This window comes from Heteronotia binoei, chromosome 12 (assembly GCF_032191835.1).
Source record: "Heteronotia binoei isolate CCM8104 ecotype False Entrance Well chromosome 12, APGP_CSIRO_Hbin_v1, whole genome shotgun sequence".
NCBI lineage: Eukaryota > Metazoa > Chordata > Lepidosauria > Squamata > Gekkonidae > Heteronotia > Heteronotia binoei.
The window spans coordinates 71,440,872-71,464,015 of NC_083234.1; the positions used below are offsets into that span (position 1 = coordinate 71,440,872).

Below are 23,144 nucleotides of genomic sequence, written 5' to 3' on the forward strand. Positions count from 1 at the left end.
TTTCCTTCCCGGAACATGACAAGCTTACACAATGAAAATAAACCACTGCTGTTATCTCACTAATAATCCCAAAGACTCTTTGGTATCTCCCCCAGAACCTGCTGGGACCAGGAGATATGTAAAACCTCCAGGGCCAGTGATCACATCGTCTTGAGGTGGACTCATCTTTTCTCCATGTTGCCAGAGATGAGGCAACACACCAGAACTGTGAAACTTGGTCCTTTGCATCGTTGACTCCAGAGGTCAATCATCACCCTTTGATGCAACCAGCTCACCGCTACTCACCTCAGCCAGATCACTACTACTCATCTCCACCGACTTACACCTTGCTTCTAGTGCTGTTTTCCTTACCTGGGTCCATCTCCCAGGTTTTTACGCTCCTGCCCTAGCCACTGCATCATTCTTATAGGTTTAAGCCAAGGGTAGCTCAACTGTCCAGGTCAGGCATGCAAAGCTCCTCTTGTCTGCCCTTGGGACTAGGAATGCCAGCTTCTGAAGCTTCAAGAGGTGTGGTACATTCAAGTCTGCAAAGGCCCCAAGAATGCCTGCCCACAGCCTTCTTCTAGCCTTCAATGCCACATTGAAAGGAATGAACTGAGTCCATCAGATCCAATCTTATGTCTTCATGGATCATCCGGATGCAACCAGCTGAAGCTGTGAATTAGATTTTAAAAGACATGCTATCCTCCACCATCATTAAAGACATCATCATCTTAAGATTTCTGATATAGCACCTGTATTGTCTAATGTTTTATTGTTTTATATTTGTATATGTTTTAAATTGGTTTTATGTAGAGTTTTATTGTTCTGCAAGTTGCTCTGAGCCTGCTTTGATGGGGAGGGTGGAATATAAATCTAATAAATACTCAACTGCCCCATGTACCTTCAAATTAGGCTATTTATTCCTCTTCACCTGACCACATTTAGTTCCTATTTCCCTACTCCTAATCTTAACCAAGCCCTTCCTCTCAAAGAAGACTTTGAGGAGTCCTCTTCCTTTCTCGTGCTGGCGACCAATCCCTTTCTCTCAAGGAGGCCTTTACACCAGAAGAGCCCTTTGCACCACAGGGAGCTAGTACTGGTGGGCCTTCCTGTTGACTGCTCCTCCTTGTTGTTGCCACCCAACCTGGCTCTTCTCCTAGTTCTGCTACAGGGTTGCTGCCCTCCTTAAGGGCCATGCCCCATTCCACCCCTTCTCCTCTAAAGGAAAGGAGCCTGGGTTGTGACAAGAGTCACTCTATCTCCTTTTATCTTATTTCAATCTTGCTCTACCTAGCTGGACAGTTCTGTTGCTATTTCAGCAACCTTGGTCTGGATCAGAGGTGGCCAAACTGTGGCTCTTTCACACATATTGCGTGGCTCTTGAAGACACCACCACCATCCCGCATCAGCCAGCTTGGGTAAAATATTTGTCTCTTTGAACCTCTTTAAATCACTTCTCCAAGCCAAGCCAGCCAGCAGCTTGGAGAATGCATTTAAAGTTGTTCTTTTTCCACCTTCACCTCCCCCATTTGTCTGCCTTCCTTCCTTCCTTCCGGCACTCAAACATCAGACATTTGTGTCTTGCAGCTGTCAAACATCTGACATTTATTCTATGTAGCTTATACGTTAAGCAAGTTTGGCCACCCCTGGTCTGGATCCTGTTCCTTACAATTAAGTGGACAGAGTACTGCAACTGTAGTACTGGCAGAAACAGAACACTAGGTAGTAATGCAAGCAAAAAAAAAAAAAAAGGGAAGGTTTGATTCCAAAATTAGATAACGGTGAGCCCAAGGCATTACAATTTGTGTGTCTCTAGTGAAACAGAACCTCATAAACAAGTTGATGCTTTAATAGATATTAAATAAGCTTTAACTATACTTTCAGCTTTAAATCAGGGACTGGATTCATGTATTAATGGCAGTTTTCCTTCAGTGCAAGCATCTTTCTGGAGACTCTAAAGGTATAAAGTTTCTGGAACTTGTAAAGCCATGTTGGTAAGCCATGTTGGAAAAAAACTGCAAAGCCATGTTGGAAAAAACAAGCCTCCTTCCAAAAAGCAGAAATCTGGGAGAAAATAAAGCTTAGCACTGCTTACTTTCTTATCAAACCTGAACTTATTTTACTACATTATTAACAAAAGAGTATCACTGAAAAATGAGGTAACATAATAGTCTCAAATGAGCACTTGAGCTAGGACGAGTGACACCCCATGGGCAAAGAGGAGGTGACTATATAGAAGACGAGAGATAATTGCAAGCAGCAGGTAAGGACAAATATTTAACTCAAATCCCAAGAAAGGTGAAGCAAATGTAATATAAAATGACACTAACCAACACTCTGTAACTTTATTACATAAATTGTATTTCTTTATGTTTATCAGATCTGCCATTTTGTTTTAGGAGACTGCTAAAGCTCCCTGGGGATCTGACCACAACAGTGCCATAGTGGTGCTGTGCCTCTCCTCTCTACTCCACATGTAGCAACAGGCAGGGGTCATTTTGAAGAAAAATAGGTGGTGGAGCTCATTAGCAAAACTCATTAGCATATGCTGCCACCCCAACCAAAAGCAACCTGATGCAAGAAAGGAGCGCTCCGGGCAAGCGAGGCCTCCTTGGGCTGGCTAGAGATCCAGATAGCCCAAGCAGGCCTCGTTCACTTGAGGCTCTCCTGGGCCGCGCCCCACCCCACCCCCATCAAAAGGCCAGCAAGCCACCCACCGCCCAAAATCACATAAGAAGTGGAGACAGGATGGTGCAGGCTTCTCCAGGGATTAATGAGGGCTGCTGGGGGTGTGGCAAAGCCCCTGGTGGCTGGCTGGCCACTCTCCTAATCCAGGGATTGTTATGCAGCTGCACCTACTATTCAATGGACAAGGTAGGTGGGGAGGAAGAGGGGGAACCCTCAGAAAAGGTTCAGGAGCTGTGCTCCTGTGAGCTCCTGCTGAATCTGAGGCCTGGCAACAGGATAGCTAGTAAGGAGGAGGAGGAGATGTTCGTCTTGCAAAACAAAAACCTGGTATGAACTTCACCTACCAAGTCAAAGGTTTACCACTTCAGTCTACTTAATGAACTGCCCTGGGATGAAGTACCTCATCTATCCAAACCCTCAGACTATTTCGTTCTAATAAATGCTGTGACTGAGAATCAAGTGTTCAACTACAGAAGTACTAGCTGATCTTTTTCACCCATTTTACCACCGCAGCAGACAAGTTATAGACACCAAAACAGGTCTGAAGACAAAAAAATTACCACATTAATGCAATTTAAGTAGCATTAAGCCCGACGTAAACAACACAACTGTATCCTTTTATAAAAAGTTAAGAAGAAAATCTACTTTGCATCACAGCAAGCAGATGCTCAATTATTCCTCTATGAGCCTTTTTTCCACTGAAAACACTAGCCAACACAACGATAAAAGTCATCTGCTAGCTCCAGGGAACACTAAACAAGTAAAATAAAAATTGTCTTAATAAAAATTTTGAGCAAGAGAATGACATTACCTTGTTCGTCTGTTAACTAAATACATCTTTATTAAATTATAATGCACAAAGAACACAGGGAGGAGGCAGAGTTGGCCCTTTTGAAATCAGTTTCACTTTCTCTCTCTTTTTTAAATTAAAAAAACCTGCTTGGGAAATATATTTCACATACCCATCTACTCAATGACAGGGGTAGCCAAATTTGCTTAACGTTAAGAGTCACGTAGAATAAACATCAGATGTTTGAGAGCTGCAATACATGAATGTCAGATGTTTGAGAGCAGGCAGGCAGGCAGGCAGGCAGGAAGGAAGGAAGGAAGGAAGGAAGGAAGGAAGGAAGGAAGGAAAATAGATGGGGAGGGATGAAGAGGTGGAAAGAAAGCAACTTTAACTTTAAATGCCTTCTACAAGCTGCCAGCTCTGCTTGGCTTGGAGAAGTGATTTAATGAGAGAAAAGTTTCTCCAGGCGAGCTGACAGGGTGGTGGTGGTTTTGAGAGCCATACAATATTTATTGGATTTTATTGGATTTATATCCCGGCTGAAGCAGGGGAATATGTGTGAAAGAGCCACCTCTGCTCTATGACAAGAATTAGCCCACCTTACTCACAATACACTTAGGCAACATAGACTAATAGCCATGTGTTTATACATCTTCCTCCTTTTTAATTTGTTTAAAATCACTCCTTTACACACAACATGATCCCTCATCTAAGCTGAACAGAGCGCATGCTGCTCCACAACCCCATTGGGAAAATTACCTGCTTCAGATATTCAGGTGTGCCTGGAGATGGGAAGGCCCAGAAAAAAATGAAAATTCAGGGCAGGGGGATTCCTCTTCCTCTTCTCAGATAACTTTATTCAGTTTTTCAGATGAAAAAATAAGAATGTTTGGGGGAGCACTTAAAAAAAGCTTCATGAAATATATCGAGAGAATAACTGAAATGTTTCTTAAAGTTGGGCTTTTCCCCTCTCAAATTAAGTGTTTTCAATATTACAGGTTAACTTAACATCTAAATATGTTCAAACTGTTCAAACTGAATACCCTTTAACTGATTTTTTTTTTGGCCCCTTGTCTCTCTGAAGACTGACTCAATTGAGCAAACGCATTCAGGCAAAGCACTTGGGCCAGATTTAATACTAATTAAGATCAAACTTTGTTTGGTGGAGCAACATTCTGGCCTATTTATTCACCCAAATTAATAAAACAAGAATTATGCCAGCCTTGTGGAAGCATGCTATAATTGGAAAGGTAAAGGTAGTCCCCTGTGCAAGCACCAGTAGTTTCTGACTCTGGGGTGATGTTGCATCACGACGTTTTCTTGGCAGACTTTTTACGGGGTGGTTTGCCATTTCCTTCCCCAGTCGTCTACACTTTACCCCCAGCAAACTGGGTACTCATTTTACTGACCTCAGAAGGATGGAAGGCTGAGTCAACCATACAAAGCAACAATTCAGCTAAATGGCCAATCGGACTGTTTTCATCTTTGGGTAAAATATATGCAGCTTTCCTTCATTCTGAGTTATTGATTGGAAGCTGACATGGTTCTTTATCCTGAACTGGCAGGTTCTTCTCCCCTGGACCATTGTCTTCATCCAAGGCAGGTGATAGTCTTTATCTTGTGCTCATGGATCTCAGAGCCGCCTTTGATTCTAGATCCCATTTGTGGGCTAAATTAAATAATTCTACAATAGACAAAACGCTTTTGTGGCTTATTTTTAAATTATATGAGGAACGCTCTGTGCAAATACGCTATGACCCAGAAGGTCAGTTTACCAACTATATTCAACTTGTGAAATGAGTAAAACAAAGTTGTTTATGAGCTCCCACATTGTAAATTATATGGTGTCTTATATCTAAAAACATGCTCATTGTGTACCTATATTAGCGAGTCAGGAATTTCCCAAGCTGCTACATGAGGACAATATAGTCTTATTATTGAGATCTGAAGTTGGCCTCCAGAAAACAATTAATGCTTTTATGGAGCACTGCGAACAAGAGGGGCTCTCAGTAAATCCAAAATTATGGTTCTATTACTCTACAGGTGGTCAATATATAATGATGGCTTTAGAGTTTTCAATGCAAAAAAGCAATCTACCAGTTTGCATATGGGGCAGCCATCTGGATAAGCAAAGCTTCTGAATCCTCAGATAATATATTGATTCAGTTTTTATGTTGGATACTGGGAGTCCCAAAATCTGTGGCAGGAACTGCACTTAGATTGGAGCTTGTGCAACACTCTGTTGAATTCAGAGCTTGGTTGGCCGCAAATCTGCTTTTCTAAATCATCATATGGGGTCCTTCTATACTTGTTGATGCAGGACAATTCTAAAAATGCTTGGTCAAGACTGACAGATGAGAAGCTGGAATTGCTTGGTCTCCCCTCTCTTGATATTAAATGAGATAACAAGAGGCCTGGATACTTGATTGACCTGAAGACATCCAATATGGATAGACAGGGTTTTTTTCTGTAGCAGAAACTCCATTGCATGTTAAGCCATCCCCTTTCCCCACCCCCACCCCCAAATGTAGCCAATCCTCCAAGAGCTTACAGGGCTCTTCTTACAGGGCCTACTGTAAGCTCTTGGAGGATTGGCTACATCAGGGCTGTGTGGCCTAATATGCAAAGGCGTTCTCACTACAAAAAAAGCCCTATGGATAGAGATAGTACAGCTGCTCAAGCTCAAGCTGTTCTCCTCTTATTAGGGATCCTCTCTCTGCTGAATCTTCCTGCTTACCTAAGCTACCTCACAGCTCCTACTCACAGGTTTGCTTTTGTCCTCACAAGATTAAACGCTTTTCCATTGGTGCAACTAAAGGAGCGATTTGCGTAATTTCCCTATTCAGACAGGCTTTGTACTTGTGCATCCTGTGCAACTGAGACCTTGATGCACTTGTTACTGTTTTATTATTGACAGTTTTTAGGTCCTACTGGATATAACCATCTGTTGTTGGAGCCATGGGCTATTTCTCATTTGCTGGTGGATGCTAAACCTAAAATAACTGTCTCGGTAGCAAAATCCTTGGCAATCATAATCTCACTGAAACGTTAATAATAATTTCTAACTAGTTACCGAGGAGAGACACATCTATTAGACTTTCAGTTTTCATTCTTTCGTTCTTACTGGTAAATTTTAACTAGTAAGGTTTTAGTATTTATAAATTTTGCAAAGTTTTATTATCCTTTATCTACCTTCTAGTTTTATAAACTCTGTATTTTCATGTATCATTATTCGTTGACTGTATAACTATAGTTCTGATTTTAGCTATGCATGAGACCTCCAGTCATATAAATTGAAAAGATTGAAGATGCAATTCTGATACATATAAGAAAACACATACATATACTGATAATCCAACCTTCTGTGACTATATGAGAATATTTCTGCCCAAATAATACACTCTTGTTTTCACTACTGCATTTGTTTTCTGCCTTCACTATTATTCCTTTCTGCTTATCAGATGACAGAAATAAAAATACATGTGCTATAGTAGCACAGGGTACAGCAGTTTGCAACTCTTAAAGTGCGGGTAAGCTTACAACTTTCTTATAGAAGTTGAAAAAATTTATACTTTTAATTTCCTTAAATATGCAAATAGCACAATTTATATGCTAAGTATAAATGAAGTATTTCTGTTATTAAATCAGTAAAAGTAGGTTTATAGGAAAGTCACTATTGCATGTATTTCAATTTCCCCCCAAATTTGCATCTCCCCCACAAAAAAATTGATCCATGTCTTCAAATTTTGCATCCCCTTTTGCTTATCTAGCCTAGGGTCTACTCAAGAGGATTTTAAATGAGCATGCCAAGAATCAGACCTGGGATTTCCTGCAAACAAAACACACTGATCTCTTGCTTCTACTACAACTGCCAGGTATCCTCATGCTATCTGAGTATGGCAACAAATTTTAGGAATGGTTCCTTGGTTTCAAATACTCACCTGATACATTCAACTGGGGCTTTTTTGGTAGAAAAAGCCCAGCAGGAACATATTTGCATGTTAGGCCACACCCCCTGACACCAAGCCAGCTGGAACTGCGTTCCTGCTCAAAAAAAGCCCTATATTCAACACATATTAAAAAGGAAAGCGAGTTCTTGTAATAGAAAGTTCTAGTTCATAGTTTGCTGTTGACAAAGTAAGTAATTACCTAATGAGCAAGTGTAGCCTAGCAGCACTGGACAGCCAGTATGGCAGTGATCAGAATCCAAATTGGACCTGGGAAACCTGGGTTCAAATGCACTCCCCCTCCCCCCACCATTCATTCTCTCTCTCTCCCCCCACCATTCATTCTCTCTCAGACCTATTTTGACAGGCCTGTTGTGAGGGTTACATGGTCCTCCTGTTTCCCCATGTTTTAGCTACCCTGAACTCCCCAGAACAATGACAAAATAAACATATTATTTCACATGTCACCTCTTATGAAAATGTATAGGACTACAGCGCTTCATGCCATTGTGCTGGGTTGGATCCAATAATTATTTCCACTCAACCTTGTCCAGTTCTGCTCCTTATTACAAGCCCCATCCTACAAGGGTTTTATCCATATAGGGCTCACAATCCCCAGCATAACATTTTTGATCAGCAAAGGGATCCATCCTCTTTGTCCCCTTTCTCACAAGCAGAAAAGCTGATTGAATCCAACCCATCACACAGATTGTTATTTTGGTACAGTTATGTAATATGTTTTTTGCTTTATTAGAGCACTGTGTTTTTGCTTCCTGCAAGCTGGCTCATCTTATTTTTCTCTTTTGCTCACTTATGTATTAAGACTAATGGTAGTTTGGGGGGACGTAATAATCAAGACCATGCAGTGTTAAATAAGAGAAAACCCTCTTGCTCTCAATGCATTTTAGAGGATTTTGCATTGGATTCAGTGCATGGAAATCCTGAGTCTGGCCTCTGTAAACAAAGCCCTTCAAGTTAACTTAGATACTAAAATTATTAGTGGATACCTGCTCCTTACAAATCCTTTTTTCCATCCAGACCTACATTTTATCCTGCCTAAGCTCTACTGTGCCATAGTTAACGCTTGAGCAACTCCGGCAGAGGGGGGAAAGGGAGATGTCCTGCCTCAGCTCATGAAAAATACAACACGCCAGCCACCCAGGGGTCAAAAATTAAAAATTAAATATAGAAAGCTTTTCCACACATCACTGCAACCGAAGCCTTCCCTTGCCAAATACTGATGATCTACCGCAAAGAAAGTTGCATAAAAATGGCCCATTTATTCCAGGCACTCTTGTTCAAAACAGCTGTTGAGAAAAGGAATAAAAGAAACGGGCAAATCCAGGATGCTCACATGTTGCTGGCACAAGAGAAAAGTGCTGTATCATAAAAGCGGCTCAGTACATCACCTCAGGCTGTAAGAGTATGGCAACGGTGGTTTTTTTCTGGCAGAGTTACAAGTGACCGCCCTCCCTGTTAGTGCTCTGACAATTCATGCATCAGCGCCAACGATGGAAACCGAACAAGGAAGAAAAGAAATCTGCAAAATTCTGAAGGTAGCAATTGCTGAACATGGCTTGTTTACAGAACGATTAAGTGCTGAGAAACAAACTGATCACACGTTTGTCCCCTATAAGTACCCTAAACCACATGGTTTCTGAAACTGGTTTCAGCAACTGCAGTGAAACGCATTAACATGGAATTCTCCGGCATTAATACAAAGTAGCTTAAATAAAGAGCCAGTTTGGTGTAGTGGTTAAGGGTGCAGACTCTTATCTGGGAGAACCGGGTTTGATTCCCCACTCCTCCACTTGCACCTGTTGGAATGGCCTTGGGTCAGTCATAGTTATCACAGGAGTTGTCCTTGAAAAGGCAGCTGCTGGGAGAACCCTCTCAGTCCCACCCACCTCAAAGGGTGTCTGTTGTGGGGGGAGAAGATTTAGGAGATTGTAAGCCGCTCTGAGTCTCTGATCCAGAGAGAAGGGCGGGGTATAAATCCGCATCTTCTTCTTCAAAAATCCCATCCTTTTCCAACTGTGACAAGGTTTGTTATTTTATACACAAAAATACAAGTTCTGAGAGTAACTTCCTGTCTTCCCACCTAACCAGCTCAAAACGTAAATACTGGTAAAGGGTAACACCACCAATGGTCCTAGATTATCTCAGAATCAGTCCACTTGGTTCTCTGACAGGTGGTCAGTTAAATAACAGAACAAAGTTTGAGTCCAGTGGCACCTTTAAGACTAACAAAGTCTTATCTTAGGTATAAGGTTTCGGTATTCACACACACACACACACACACACACACACACACACTTCTTCAGATACACTGGAATGCAAGTTACCAGTCCATACATAAAGTTAGAGCAGGGGTGTAAAAGTCTTTTGTTATGAGGGCCAGATCTGACATAAATGAGACCTTTATAAAGAACACAAACACAATTTAAAAAAAATTTTTTTTTGCTTAAAGCATTAGCGCTTGATCTTAAAGGTGCTTTCTTTGTATTTCTACTATGGGACCCAGGGAACTGGGCAAAGGAAGCTCTGGGTCTGTCTTTCCTTCCTTCCCCAGGGAACCAGGGGGGAAGGGGGGGGAGGAGCCTCTGCCAACAGAATGAAGAGATGCTTGGCTCAGTAATTCTGCTGGGCGATTGAGAGAGCCTGGCAAAGCAAGCTTTCTTTCCCCTCCTTCCTCCCCAAGGGAGGGGCCTCAGTCAATGGAGAAAAGAGAGGCTTTGTTCTGTAGCTCCTGTGTGGTTGAGCAAGGCCTGCAAAACAAGCTGTTATGCAGAAGGGAGGCAAGAGAGAGGGAAAAGGAAGCAGATAATGGCCAGTTGCTTGGAGGCCTGATAGGAGCCCTCCTGGAGCCTGATTTGGCCCCCAGGCCACATGTTTGACACCCCTGAGCTAGAGGGTGAGAAGCAAACTAGCATACAACATAATTAAGTTTTAACAGATGCAAGGGTCAAACGGGAATAACTTGCTTAAGTTTATATGGTCACAATTCGTTTAGATTGAATTTCGAGGGGAAACACTGTGAAGCAAACATATCTATCAAAATTAGTGATGTGTTAACATATCCTTAATTCAGAAAGCTAAGAATAATTAACTGAAACCCTGTTGTCATGCTCCAGCCATCTGCTTTTAAGCATGGAGGCAACTAACAGCATCCTTTTCTTTGAGGCGGGGTAATTAGTTGTGCAGTGTTATGTCTCGTCACCAGACCAGAGAAATATATTCCAGTCTACCATTCTAAATGACATTACATTCTAATATTCATGTCATTACATTACAATCACTATTCTGATCTACTATTCCAAATTCAAAATACACTAATATAAAGAGGATGCATAGCCCTTCTTGACGAGAATACAAATGTAAGGACTGAATGAGTTTAGCATATGAAGTGAAATAAGACATCAATATCCCTGTTAAGTCCTGGGGGAGTAGTTTTGAGTGCTTGACTTATAACTCAGCAACTTCCCTTTCCAGTCCGTTCTTGAAGTTCCTTTGCAATAAAACCCCTGAATCTAAGTTAAATAACAGCCATTATTGAAAGCATTCATTTACAGTGTAATCCTAAGAGCACTTTCTTGGTAGTAAGTTCCATTGAGCAGAGATGAGTAGGATGCTGAGTGAACTTGCATAGATGAGCACTGCTAGTCAAAATGCTTAATTTAGTCAGATTCAAGCAACGATCACAAAAAACCCCCTAAATATGGTAGCTGTTACGAAACAATGAAATTAAATTCTAAACAACTGTCATAAATTAATTTTCAATTTTGCAGATAACCATGTTAAGCAAATATATATGTCAACGACATCCTAGAGATCAAAATGTTCCTCCTGGCTTTTATTTGGAACCACAGAGATAATTCAGTTACGCATTTGGCTTACACTGAACACAAATCAAACCCACACGGCTATAAAAGACAAAATTGGTTTAAGGATAGTTGTTAGTGTACAGGGGAGGATGAGTCTGCCTGAAATGAAGACAGGCAGGCAGCGCCCCCTCCCCACCATGAATCAGTTGGAGTAAAAGACCCCAGCTTTTCCCACATAAAATTACACCAAGAGGCTATTAAAGAGGCCAGCCATTACCTATGCAAGGGCATCTGCAGCTTTATGCAATAGCTGATCACAGTTAAAGATGCTTGACCAACCACCACCTCCACTTTAATGCTTTACAAAACCATTCAAAACAGACACGTCATCATTCACTTCTTCAATGCCAGGAAAGGAAAGGTCCCCTGTGCAAGCACCAGTCATTTCCGACTCTGGGGTGACGTTGCTTTCACGTTTTCACGGCAGACTTTTTACGGGGTGGTTTGCCATTACCTTCCCCAGTCATCTACACTTTCCCCCCAGCAAGCTGGGTACTCATTTGACCGACCTCGGAAGGATGGAAGGCTGAGTCAACCTCGAGCCGACTACCTGAACCCAGCTACCGCCGGGGATCGAACTCAGGTCGTGAGCAAAGCTTAGGACTGCAGTACTGCAGCTTTAACACTCTGTGCCACGGGGCAGACAGCTGTATTAATTTGTGATGGAAAGCCAACTGCTGGTAGTCACATGTACAACTCACACAGTCTTAAATGGAGCTGTCCTAATGACCAAGGCATTCCTGTATTTCAAAGCATGTTTCCTTCTCCTCATTGGAAAGTCTCCCAACAATTTAGAACAGGTTATACACAACACAAATGCTCATGCGTCAGCAGATGGCTCTTTATGCCAGAAGAAAGCACCGCCATTCACAGAATGGATCAAGAGATACAACCCTTCACATCATGGAAAATATTCAACACACAACACGTAACCGTAAACAAAAGTCAACCCCAGCCATTAACACAATTGTTAGACAGCACATATCAGAGCAGAGGATCTTCTGGAAGAGCCATCATTTAGGCGATAAAGAAAAAATGTATTTATCAAGGGTGGAATTCTAGTAGGAACTCCTTTGCATATCAGGTCACCCCCCCACAATGTAGCCAATCCTCCAAGAGCTTACAAAAAAGCCTTGTAAGCTCTTGGAGGACTGGCTATATCAGGGGTGTGTGGCTTAATATGTAAAGGAGCTCCTGCTAGAATTCCACTCCTGGTATTAAGTCTGAACTCCCAACAACTTAAAGCATCAGCTCCCACTCCAGTTTCACAGACTGAGATTGAATAGAAACTTGTTTTCAAAGAGTCACCAAGTTAAGTTATTGTACACAAATATGTGTCTGCAGAAAATACTACACATTTCCCCCTCTTTCCTTAAACAATGTTAGCCATACTAGCAACAAAAAAGCCCCATATAATTCAGATTTCTGCCAGACCCTTTTGAACTAGACCATTTTTTCTTTTATTCAAATGATTCATGATTTTAGTTAATTAAAAACCCACTAAGGTTGAAAAACTGCAAGCTATGAATTTTGCCACATTTTCACCAGCTCTCTTATCAGCAATAGAAAGAGCTCCTGCACACAGATGAGTAATGAAGACCTATTCAATACCCACAAGCTGTGGAATGAATTGCCAGAGGAAACCAGGGCCCTGTGGGACATTGCTACAGTTCTGCAGGGCCTGTAAAACTGAGCTTTTCTGGATGGCTTTTGGTTAATATCTCGAGGCCACCAGCAAGAGTCAATCAATCAATTTATTCGGCCAATGACCAGTACAAGTCAAAAGCAAAAACTATTCAATAAAACATTTAAGAATAAAATTGATCTAAATATAACAGGGATATCTCTAAGATTAAACATTTAAAATCCATACATAAGAATTTAAAATCTGGACCTATTATATAGCTCTAAAATTTAGAATCTATACTTAAAATTTCACGCCGAATTCTGCAAGCCACTGAGAAAAAATTTAGCATAGCTAATGGTGACCTGTGGATTCGCATCCATCAAAAGCTTCCTTAAAATATCTGCATCAGAACAACCCAAGGAATTATTAAGCAGAGCGAAATTACATTAGATTGAACTTCCTGATAGAAATGACAACAAAACAGTACATGTTCTATAGATTCCACCTCATCAGTGCCACATGGACAGGTTCTCTCCTTCATGGGAGCTTTTTTAAATCTCCCATCTACAACTGCAGATGGGAGGGCTTGCCATCTTGCCAAGGTGAAAGCCCTCTGTTGACTAGGAACCTCCAAAATGAAGAGGTAGGGTGCTGGGGCGACCACGTATTTTAGCTTCTCCGGAGTTAGGAAATTTGGGCTATCATTGCTATCCCTTTGGCGCTCTATATCAAGCAATCTTTGTTTGATCATTGATCTTGCAAGAGTGATCTAGATCCCTATTGATGTTACCATTATTGTAAATAATAACCACCTAAGTTGATACGTCACATGGCCGCTACCGCCACCTGTAGAGCTCTGATGCCTGTTTTATGGTATATTTTATTATTTCGATTGAGTTTTATTGTATTTATTGTATATGATCTTAATGTATTTATGTTGGAAGCCGCCCTGAGCTGTTCACGGGAGGGGCAGAGTGTAATCAACGGAAATAAATAAAAAAGCAAACAAATAAATAGGATATTGGGAGCTCAAGGAGAACAGGAGATTGTGGTGGACTCAAAGGACCCCTTTCTGCTGCATTCCTTACCTTCCATCTTCTGTCAAGAGCCCCATTAAGCAAGGAAGAACTCACAGACAGAAGTCATTGTGCCATTTCTCCCGCAGAGCAGCACAGTGGGGATAATCTGGGCTGCTTTTCCAGGCTTCGACAGGCAGCTGACAGAGCACAGCAGGACTACGAGTCACCTCTTGGGGGAAAAGCTCACCTCCAGAACACCCAAGCCTCAACTTTGGACTATTCACCAAGTGAGGCAGAGCTAAAACATTCAGCCTTTTCAAGTACTAGAATGGCAACTGTCAATTAGCAATTATTTGCTTAAATCTTTTTACCTTGTTTGACCATTTGTAGGCCTGAAGTAGTTGACTGTAGAGGGGAGTTTTGTCTTGCACAGGATCAAGACTCAACAATCCACTGTTGTGGAGAGGATGGTTCTCAGAGGGCTTCCCAACGAGGTTGCTCAGACGCTCCAGTTCTCTAAAAGAAGAAGAAAGTTGCCATTTAATGATGTTATTTAAAGAGAGTGTGTTTTGTCAGCCCAGCCAGGGTATACAAAGAAATTCATTTACTATATTTCAGCAGCAAAAACAGCAGACCCCAATAACCATCTTGAAAGCACAAGTTTTCTTTTAATAAGTTTTCAGCTCTTACAACTGCAGAGAAATTCTGAAAACATTGGGAAACAAACAAGATTTGGAAACAATGACAGCAACTAAGAAAACTTTCCAATTCCTACAGGTGGGTAGCTGTGTTGGTCTGGAGCAATAGAAAAAAGTTAAGAGGCCAGAGGCAGTTTTAAGATTAACCAAGTCTTATTAAAGGTACGAGCTTCCATGTGCATGCACACTTCAGATATAATGAAATCAAACCAGGAATCACAAGACTCAGAAACCTTCAGGAGAACACTTTAATTTCCCAGAACATTCATTGGGTGACCTCAAAGTAGCTGTTTTTTTGCAAAGGAACTTCAGGAACGGAATGGAGAGGGAAATTGCTGAATTGCGAGTTATTACAACACTCGCAACAAACATTCCCCCCTCCAAGAACTTAAGAGGACTATCAGTTCCTTATCTCATTACATATGGTAAACTCATTCTCATCAAGAAAAACCATACAGATTTTTATGCATTTATCTTTTTAGCAATAATATATTGGAATACTGTTTGTAATACAATACAATATATACAAATAGACTTTTCTGAAAACACCTCTAAAGAACAATATATTGGTACAGTATTTAGAACAATATATAGTGATTGTAATGTAGTGAACGATATATAGTGATTGTGAGACCTTGCCCAATTCTGCAAGGCTTGTAAAACAACACTTTTTCGAACATCATAATATGGAATTTAGCACCAAAATTGTTTACAAATTGTTCAATATTTAAAGTGCAATTGTTAATTTTAATTGATCTTACTGTAATTGTTTTTAGTGTTTTATGGTTTTATTGTTTTATTGTGGATATTTAATGTTGCTAGCCACCCTGAGCCTGCTTTGGCGGGGAGGCCGGGATATAAATGTGAAAATAAATAAATAAATGTAATGCAATGAAAATTGAAATATATTTCCCTACATAACACTGCACCACACCCCAACAAAAGAAAAAAATGTTGTTTGTTACCTAAATGCTTGAGAGAAGACGAATGGGGCATCACAATGGAGTCTTAGCTAACTTCCCTTAGTTACAAAGGATTCTCTTACAAATTTATCTCCTATTTTGACATATTTTTGCTTCACTGTTGCTCCGCCTTAATCCATACAACTGTTGTCCTGATACACTCAACTTGTTATTCCTGTTTTGTCTCCACATATCTTCAAATATTTTCATCATGCTGTATGATAATTTGCTGTTCAGCCTCTATAAGTATGTATTTGAAGAAGTGTGTGTGCACACAAAAGCTATCTTGAATAAAACTTTGTTGGTCCTAAAGGTGCCACTGGACTCTAACTTTTTCCCAATTTCTTAACTGTCAATTTGTATATTCATAGTTTTTACTAATCAGGTTATATATGTTGTGGCAATAGGTACCAGCATCAGTACAAAAGGCAAGTTATAAATGCTCTAGTCTCATATACAGGCTCTTTCAGAGCTATTTTTTTTCCTTATTATATTGGCATTTCACTTTTACTCCAAAAGGTTCAGAAGGACCTACAGGGGATTATTCCATTTTGTCTTTCACAACAACCTTGTCAGGTAGGTTTAGTTGAGAGCTAATAACCTGCTCAAGAACTCTCAGTTTGTTTCCTACCTACGCAGGTTTGAATCCAGATTCAAGTACTTTAACATCTTTACATCATACCTGCTCTCACATCTCTATTCTCTTTTGCTGTTAGTTTGTGAACACGTTTACTTGCATTGAAGCAAACAAAGAGTAGCTGTGGAATATTTCCACATAACTTCCCCAAGCATGGATCTGCTGGGAGAAAAGTTACTAAGATGTCTGTGACCTAATGAATCAGATAACTTGGAAATGAAATACCCATTCAGGGTCAGTGGATTGTTTATATGTATCTAGGTATCTGTGGTTCCCACAACCTACCACACTGCTCATAAAAGTTTTGGTTTAAAGCTCTAAACCCAACTCATAAATTCAATTTATGTCTGTGCTAGTAAGATGTGTGTGTGTGTATTTAAAATATTTTTATGTATAGGAATGTAAGGATCGCCCTGCTGGATCAGACCAGTGGTACATCTAATCCAGCATCCCGCCTCACACAGTGGCCACCCAGTCCCTGGAAAGCCAGCAACAGGGGCCAAAGCCTTCCCCTGATGTTGTCCTCCTGGCTTTGGGATAAAGAGGGTTAGTGCCTCTGAATGTGGAGGTTCCCCTCAGTCACCGTGGCTAGTAGACACAGATAGATTTATCCTCCATGAATCTATCTAGCCCCCTTTTAAAGCTGTTCATTCCTATGACCATCACGACATGTTCCGGCAGCAAATTCCACATTTCAATCATCCTCTGTGTAAAGTAGTATTTTCTTTTGTCCTACATGTATGCCTTTCTCTCATGCAGATACTTCCATCTTGGTTCTGAACTGGTGCTTTGAGGCTGTGGTCAGGTGGCTAGGGCAGAACAGTTGAATCCAGACAGGACAGAGGTAATGCTGGTCACGAAGGCTGGTATGCTAAAGCAGGGTTTCCATCCCCCAGTCCGTGGACCAGTAAAGATCCGTGGCCTGTTAGCAACCGGGCTGTGAGTTGTATAATTATTTCATTATATATTACAATGTAGTAATAATAAGACAACAACATTGGATTTATATCCTGCCCTCCACTCCAAATTTCAGAGTCTCAGAGCGGCTCACAATCTCCTTTACTTTCCTCTTCCACAACAGACACCCTGTGAGGTAGATGGAGCTGAGAGAGCTCTCCCAGAAGCTGCCCTTTCAAGGACAACTCTGTAAGAGCTATGGCTGACCCAAGGCCATCTTAGCAGCTGCCACTGGAGGAGTGGGGAATCAAACCCGGTTCCCTCAGATAAGAATCCTTGCACCTAAGAAGAAGACTGTAGATTTATACCCCGCCCTTCTCTCTAAATCAGAGCCTCAGAGCGGCTTCCAATCTCCTTTATCTTCTCCCCCCATAACAGACACCCTGTGAGGTGGGTGGAGCTGAGAGAGCTCTCCTAGAAGCTGCCCTTTCAAGGAAAACTCCTGTGAGTGCCATGGCTGACCCAAGGCCATTCCAGCAGCTGCAAATGGAGGAGTGGGGAATCAAACCCCATTCTCCCAGATAAGAGTCTGCACACTTAACCAACATGCCAAACTACTAGAAATAAAGTGCACAATTGTATCATCCCAAAACCATCATCCCCCCACCCGTCCCTGGAAAAATTGTCTTCCACAAAACTGGTCCCTGGTGCCAAAAAGGTTGGGGACCGCTGTTCTAGAGCAGTGGTCACCAACCTTTTTGGCCCCAGGGCCAGTCCACCCACCACAACCCCAGGGCCAGCAGGGTGGGGCACCGAATTCGGCCTCCCCCCCACCCCCCATGTCGCCTCCTCCTCCCCCCTGCGGCGCCTCCTTCTCCCTCCCCGCCCCCGCCCCCTCCCCCTCCATTTGTACAAGTTTAAGTCCGGGGAAGGCAGCAGTGAAGCGCCTCCCCGGCTCTTTAAAGGTCAACCCCTCTCCCCCCACCAATCAGCTGATCGACGGGAAAACCACAGCAGCAGCACAAGTGACCAGCTGAAAAAGCCACGCTGCCCTTGCCTCCTTCCCACTTCCTTCCTGAGTGTGGGAAGGAAGTGGGAAGGAGGCAAGGGCAGCGTGGCTTTTTCAGACGGTCGCTCGCGCTGCTGCCACAGTTTCCCTGCCGATCACCTGATTGGCGGGGGGGAGGCATCAGCTTTTAAAGAGCTGGGGAGGCACTTCACCACCGCCTTCCCCAGCCTTAAATTTGTACAAATGGAGGAAGGAGGATGCGCTGCGGGAGTGGGTGGGGTAGCGAGGCTGCATGCTGCTGCGGGGGCGGGGGGCAGAGGGGCTGTGCAGCCCAGCTGCCAACACACCATGGACCAGTATTGATCCATGGCCCAGGGGTTGGGGACCCCTGTTCTAGAGGGACTGAAACTAGATAGAGTGGCATTGGCTTTTTCCAAGCAGGTTAATTGCCTAGGGGTGCTAACGGAGCTTGGTTTACTCTGAAAAGCAAGCTGACATGGTGACCAGGACTTGGAGAACCAGGGCTTTTTTGAGCAGGAAGGATCAGGAACGCAATTCTGGCTGGCTTGGTGTCAGGGGGTGTGGCCTAAAACACAAATAGGTTCGTACTGGGCTTTTTCTACAAAAAAGCCCTGTGTGAAACAATGGATATGTCAGGGGGTGTGGCCTAACATGCAAATAAGTTTCTGCTAGGCTTTTTCTACCCCCCCCCCCCAAAAAAAAGCTCTGAGAAGCACCAGCTGCCTCTGATTCACCACCTCTCCCATTACCAAGACTCAGCCAATCTGGCTACACTGATCGAGGCTTCTGTAACCTTACAGCTGAATTATTGCAACAGGCTCTAAATGGGACTGCTCTTGAAGACAAACCAAAAACTACAACTGGTATAGGAAATGGCAGCCCAATTCCTGCCAGGAGCTAGCCATTGAGAACACAAGTTGCCCATTCTGAAACAGGTATACTGGCTGTCAGTCTGTTTTCTGAGTTCAATTCAAGGTGCTGGTTATAACCTTTAAGGGTCAGCCATAGCTCTCACAGAGGTTGTTCTTGAAAGGGCAGCTGCTGTGAGAGCCCTCTCAGCCCCACCCACCTCACAGGGTGTCTGTTGTTGTGGGGGGGAGATATAGGAGATTGTGAGCCGCTCTGAGTCTGATTCAGAGAGAACAGCGGGGTATAAATCTGCAATTCTTCTTCTTTAAAGAGCTTCACAACCTGGGATCCATATATTTGATCTCCTTCCATATGTCCCTGTGCATCAAGTATGGTCAGGCAGCCATCTGCTGCCTATCCCACTATGGAGAGGGACGCATGTGGGATTGACCAGAGCCTGGGCCTTTTCTGTTGTGGCTCCTGCACTCTGGAATAAGCTCCCTGGAGAGGAGAGGGGAGGGGATCCCTCTTTAAGAGACCAGGCACTGAAAGACCTGCTTGTTTCCCAGGGGGCTGAACGTGCAGGAAGGGGGTTGGGTTCAAACCTGTACCACTGCTTTTAACCTTTCCTAGCGCATGGTCCAACTCTGTGCTTGCACAGGGGACTATCTTTACCTTTTATGTGTAATTCAAAAGTTTACTACCACTGAATGTGGAAGCTCCACTCAGCAAAAATCCAGCCCTGGTCATTTCCAGCACATGACATTTATTGGTACACTGCACCTCAACATGTAGTTTCCATGTTTTAAATCACCCACTGATAGAAACCGGCAACTTTTGTCCCCCATGCACTTGTCTGCACTACCAGTTTTTCCACACTTCACCCATCAAAGGTCTACCTAGTTTAAGGACCCCCTCCTCACCTCTGAAGAAGTGGGCTCTAGAACACAAAAACGTATACTAAAATGAACACTAGGCCCCAATTCGAATCCAGCAATTTCCTTGCCCTCTTTGACCCTGACCCCACCATACATGGATATACTGCCTCTGAACATGGAGGCTCCATTTTTATTAAAGCAGAAACGTTCCAGTCAACAGAATTATTTAGACCTTCCTCCTCCAGCTGTTATCAACACAACATGGCGGAGGGGGAAGAGACAGGAACACCCTACTACCTTCCATTACGGTTGCCAGCTCTGGGTGGGAAAATACCTGGAGACTTTGGGGGGTGGAGCCTGGGGAGGGCAAAGTTGGGTGCAAGGAGGGACCTCATACAATGCCAGAGAGCCCAGCCTCCAATGCAGCCATTTCCTCCAGGGGGGCTGATCTCTGTTGTCTGGAGATCAGTTGTAAAAGCAGAATATCTCCAAGCCTCACCTGGAGGTTAAGTACTGGAGAAAACCATGTAATAAACAATTTTGTAACCAGTGCTCAAGCTCCATAAATTTTTATGTATAACGTATCCTAATATGCATTAATACAGACAAAGGCTATCGAAACACTACATCTTTGACAAATTATGGCATTCCTTGGCTGAATAAAATTACTATCAACACGGTATTGTGGTTGAATGTCAGCATTTTTCTAAAGAAAATTTACCAGCATAACAGCATCAGTCTTCAATTGGCAGCATTTTCTCGGACATAATTCAAGTATAGAGCTTGTCTCCTTAAATGTGGGCTCTCTGCGTTGCTTATAGAAGATATTGGATTTATATTCCACCCTCCACCCTGAATCTCAGAGCGGCTCACAATCTCCTTTATCTTCCTCCCCTACAACACACACCCTGTGAGGTGGGTGGGACTGAGAGGGCTCTCACAGTAGCTGCCCTTTCAAGGACAACTCCTACGAAAGCTATAGCTGACCCAAGGCCATTCCAGCAGCTGTAAGTGGAGGAGTGGGGAATCAAACCCGGTTCTCCCAGATAAGATTCCACACACTTAACCACTACACCAAACTGGCTCTCACTATAATTAATTAAGCGATTAATTTGATTGCATACTGTTTAATTGTGAATTGTGTATGATTAACTGTATTAATACATATTAGGATACTTTATACATAATCATTTATGGCGCTTGAGCATTGCTTACAAAATTGTTTATTACACGGTTTTCTCCAGTACTTAACCTTACCGTGTTTTCCTGTCGGTTGCCATTCCTAGGGCTTTTTTTGGGCAGGAACGCACAGGAATGCAGTTCTGGCTGGCTTGGTGACAGGGTTGTGGCCTGATATGCAAAGGAGTTCCTGCTGGGCTTTTTCGACAACAAAGTCCTATGTGTAACAATGGTGGTGTTGGGGTGTGTGGCCTAATATGCAAATGATTTCCTGCCAGGCTTTTTCTACAACAAAGCCCTACATGTAACAATGGTGATGTCAGGGGGTGTGGCCTGTTATGCAAATGAGTTCCTACTGGGCTTTTCCTACAAGCCCTATGTGTGACAATGCTGATGTCAGGAGGTATGGCCTAATATGCAAGTGAGTTCCTACTGTGCTTTTTCTACAAGCCTTACGTGTGACAATGGTGATGTCAGGGGGTGTGGCCTGATATACAAATTAGTTCCTACTGGGCTTTTTCTACAACAAACCCCTATGCGTGACAATGCTGCTGTCAGGGGGTGTGGCCTAATATACAAATGAGTTCCTACTGTGCTTTTTCTACAAGCCTTACGCGTGACAATGGTGCTGTTAGGGGGTGTGGCCTGATATACAAATTAGTTCCTACTGGGCTTTTTCTACAACAAAGCCCTATGCGTGACAATGCTGCTGTCAGGGGGTGTGGCCTAATATGCAAATGAGTTCCCGCTGGGCTCTTTCTACAAAAAGTCCGCTGTGTGACAATGGCGTTGTCAGGGGTGTGGCCTAATATGCAAATAAGTTACTGCTGGGCTTTTCCTACAAAAGTCCGATGTGTGACAATGGCGTTGTCAGGGGGTGTGGCCTAATATGCAAATGAGTTCCTGCTGGGTCTTTTTTATACCCAAAAAGCCTTGGCCATTCCCACCTGGAGGTTGGCAACCCCACCTCCCGCCCAGCGCGGGCTTCCTCACCCCAGGTCGCGGCTGACAGAGTTGAGGCTCTCCTGGAAGGCGGAGATGAAGCACTTCTCGCGGCCCTCCAGTGTCTCCTTGTTGCGCTTGCCATCCTTCAGGCAGTCGAAGACGCGGGTGACGCTGGAGCGCAGCGCCTGGATGGCCGCGATGGCCTGGGCGAAGGCCTCCAGGTTGACGCCGGCACTCAGTACCCCCTCCGCCATCTCCAAAACCGGAGGTACCCCCAAGCAGCCGCGACCGCACCGCTCGCCGGAGGTAGAGAGAGTGGAAAGGTAGTCGCAAGGCAGCCTGGGAAATGTAGTACGCCGGAAGGCTGGGCTGCCGACAAAACTGTGGGGCTTTTGCCGCGAGGCAGCGTGGGAAATGCAATGCTTAGGGAGCAGGAGGCGGCTGAGAGAGGACAGAAAACAGAGCGGGGCGGGTTTTCTGCCGCAAAGCACCTTGGGAGCTGTAGTCTTTAGGGGCCAAGATTCTCGCTTGGAAGAGAGGGCTGGAAGAACTGGGTGGAAAAAGCAAAAAAGGCGGGAACGGAGCTGCACCTGAGGGAAAGGCCGTAACGCCCATTTGTGGATTCAGGTGGGCAGCTGTGTTGGTCTGAAGCCGTAGAACAAAGCTAGAGTTAAAGGTGCCGCTGGAGTCCAATTTGTATTTAGTTTGTCGTGTGAAAGGAACTAGTTAATTGTCGCGCGATAATCAAAAAGTAACGAATGTAACGAGTTCGTTGGCGAAGTGCAACTTTCTCTCAGAGCAGGACGGTGTTGACAAAAGCCGAGGAGCAGCGAGATTTACTAAGAAGGTCTTTTATTCCCGTGTTCGATCATAAATTAATTTATCAGAATATGTCTAAGACAGAGAATAAAAACGATTCTGCAAAGCTAGCCATATAAAATCAAATAAAATGAAAACGTACTGACTGGGGTGGGGGGTGCGGAAGCATATAGGTTTAGCATTTTCTTTTTTAAAACCCATTTTATTTTCATAATACATACAACAAAAAGAGGAAAAGGCCAAAATCCAAAGCAAAGGAAACTATAATCTTTTAAGAAGAAAGAAAAGCAGTCTTGTCAGGTTTGGGGGGGGG

At 43.2% G+C, this 23,144-nt stretch overlaps 1 protein-coding gene across 2 annotated transcripts in view; it reads right to left on the minus strand.

Moving 5' to 3' along the window:
- MED27 (mediator complex subunit 27) overlaps nt 1–22,435 on the minus strand; it is a 254,777-nt gene extending 232,342 nt beyond the window's left edge. The window contains exons 1-2 of one of the 2 annotated variants that reach the window (XM_060250725.1): nt 22,061–22,435; nt 14,309–14,453 (exon numbers count right to left, since the gene is read on the minus strand). In XM_060250725.1, coding sequence (XP_060106708.1) covers nt 14,309–14,453; nt 22,061–22,266 — 351 coding nt within the window. In that variant the 5' untranslated portion in view covers nt 22,267–22,435. The remainder of the gene's footprint in view (nt 1–14,308; nt 14,454–22,060) is intronic. The other variant, XM_060250726.1, reaches the window with a different exon arrangement.
- Between the last annotated feature and the right edge of the window lie 709 nt (nt 22,436–23,144).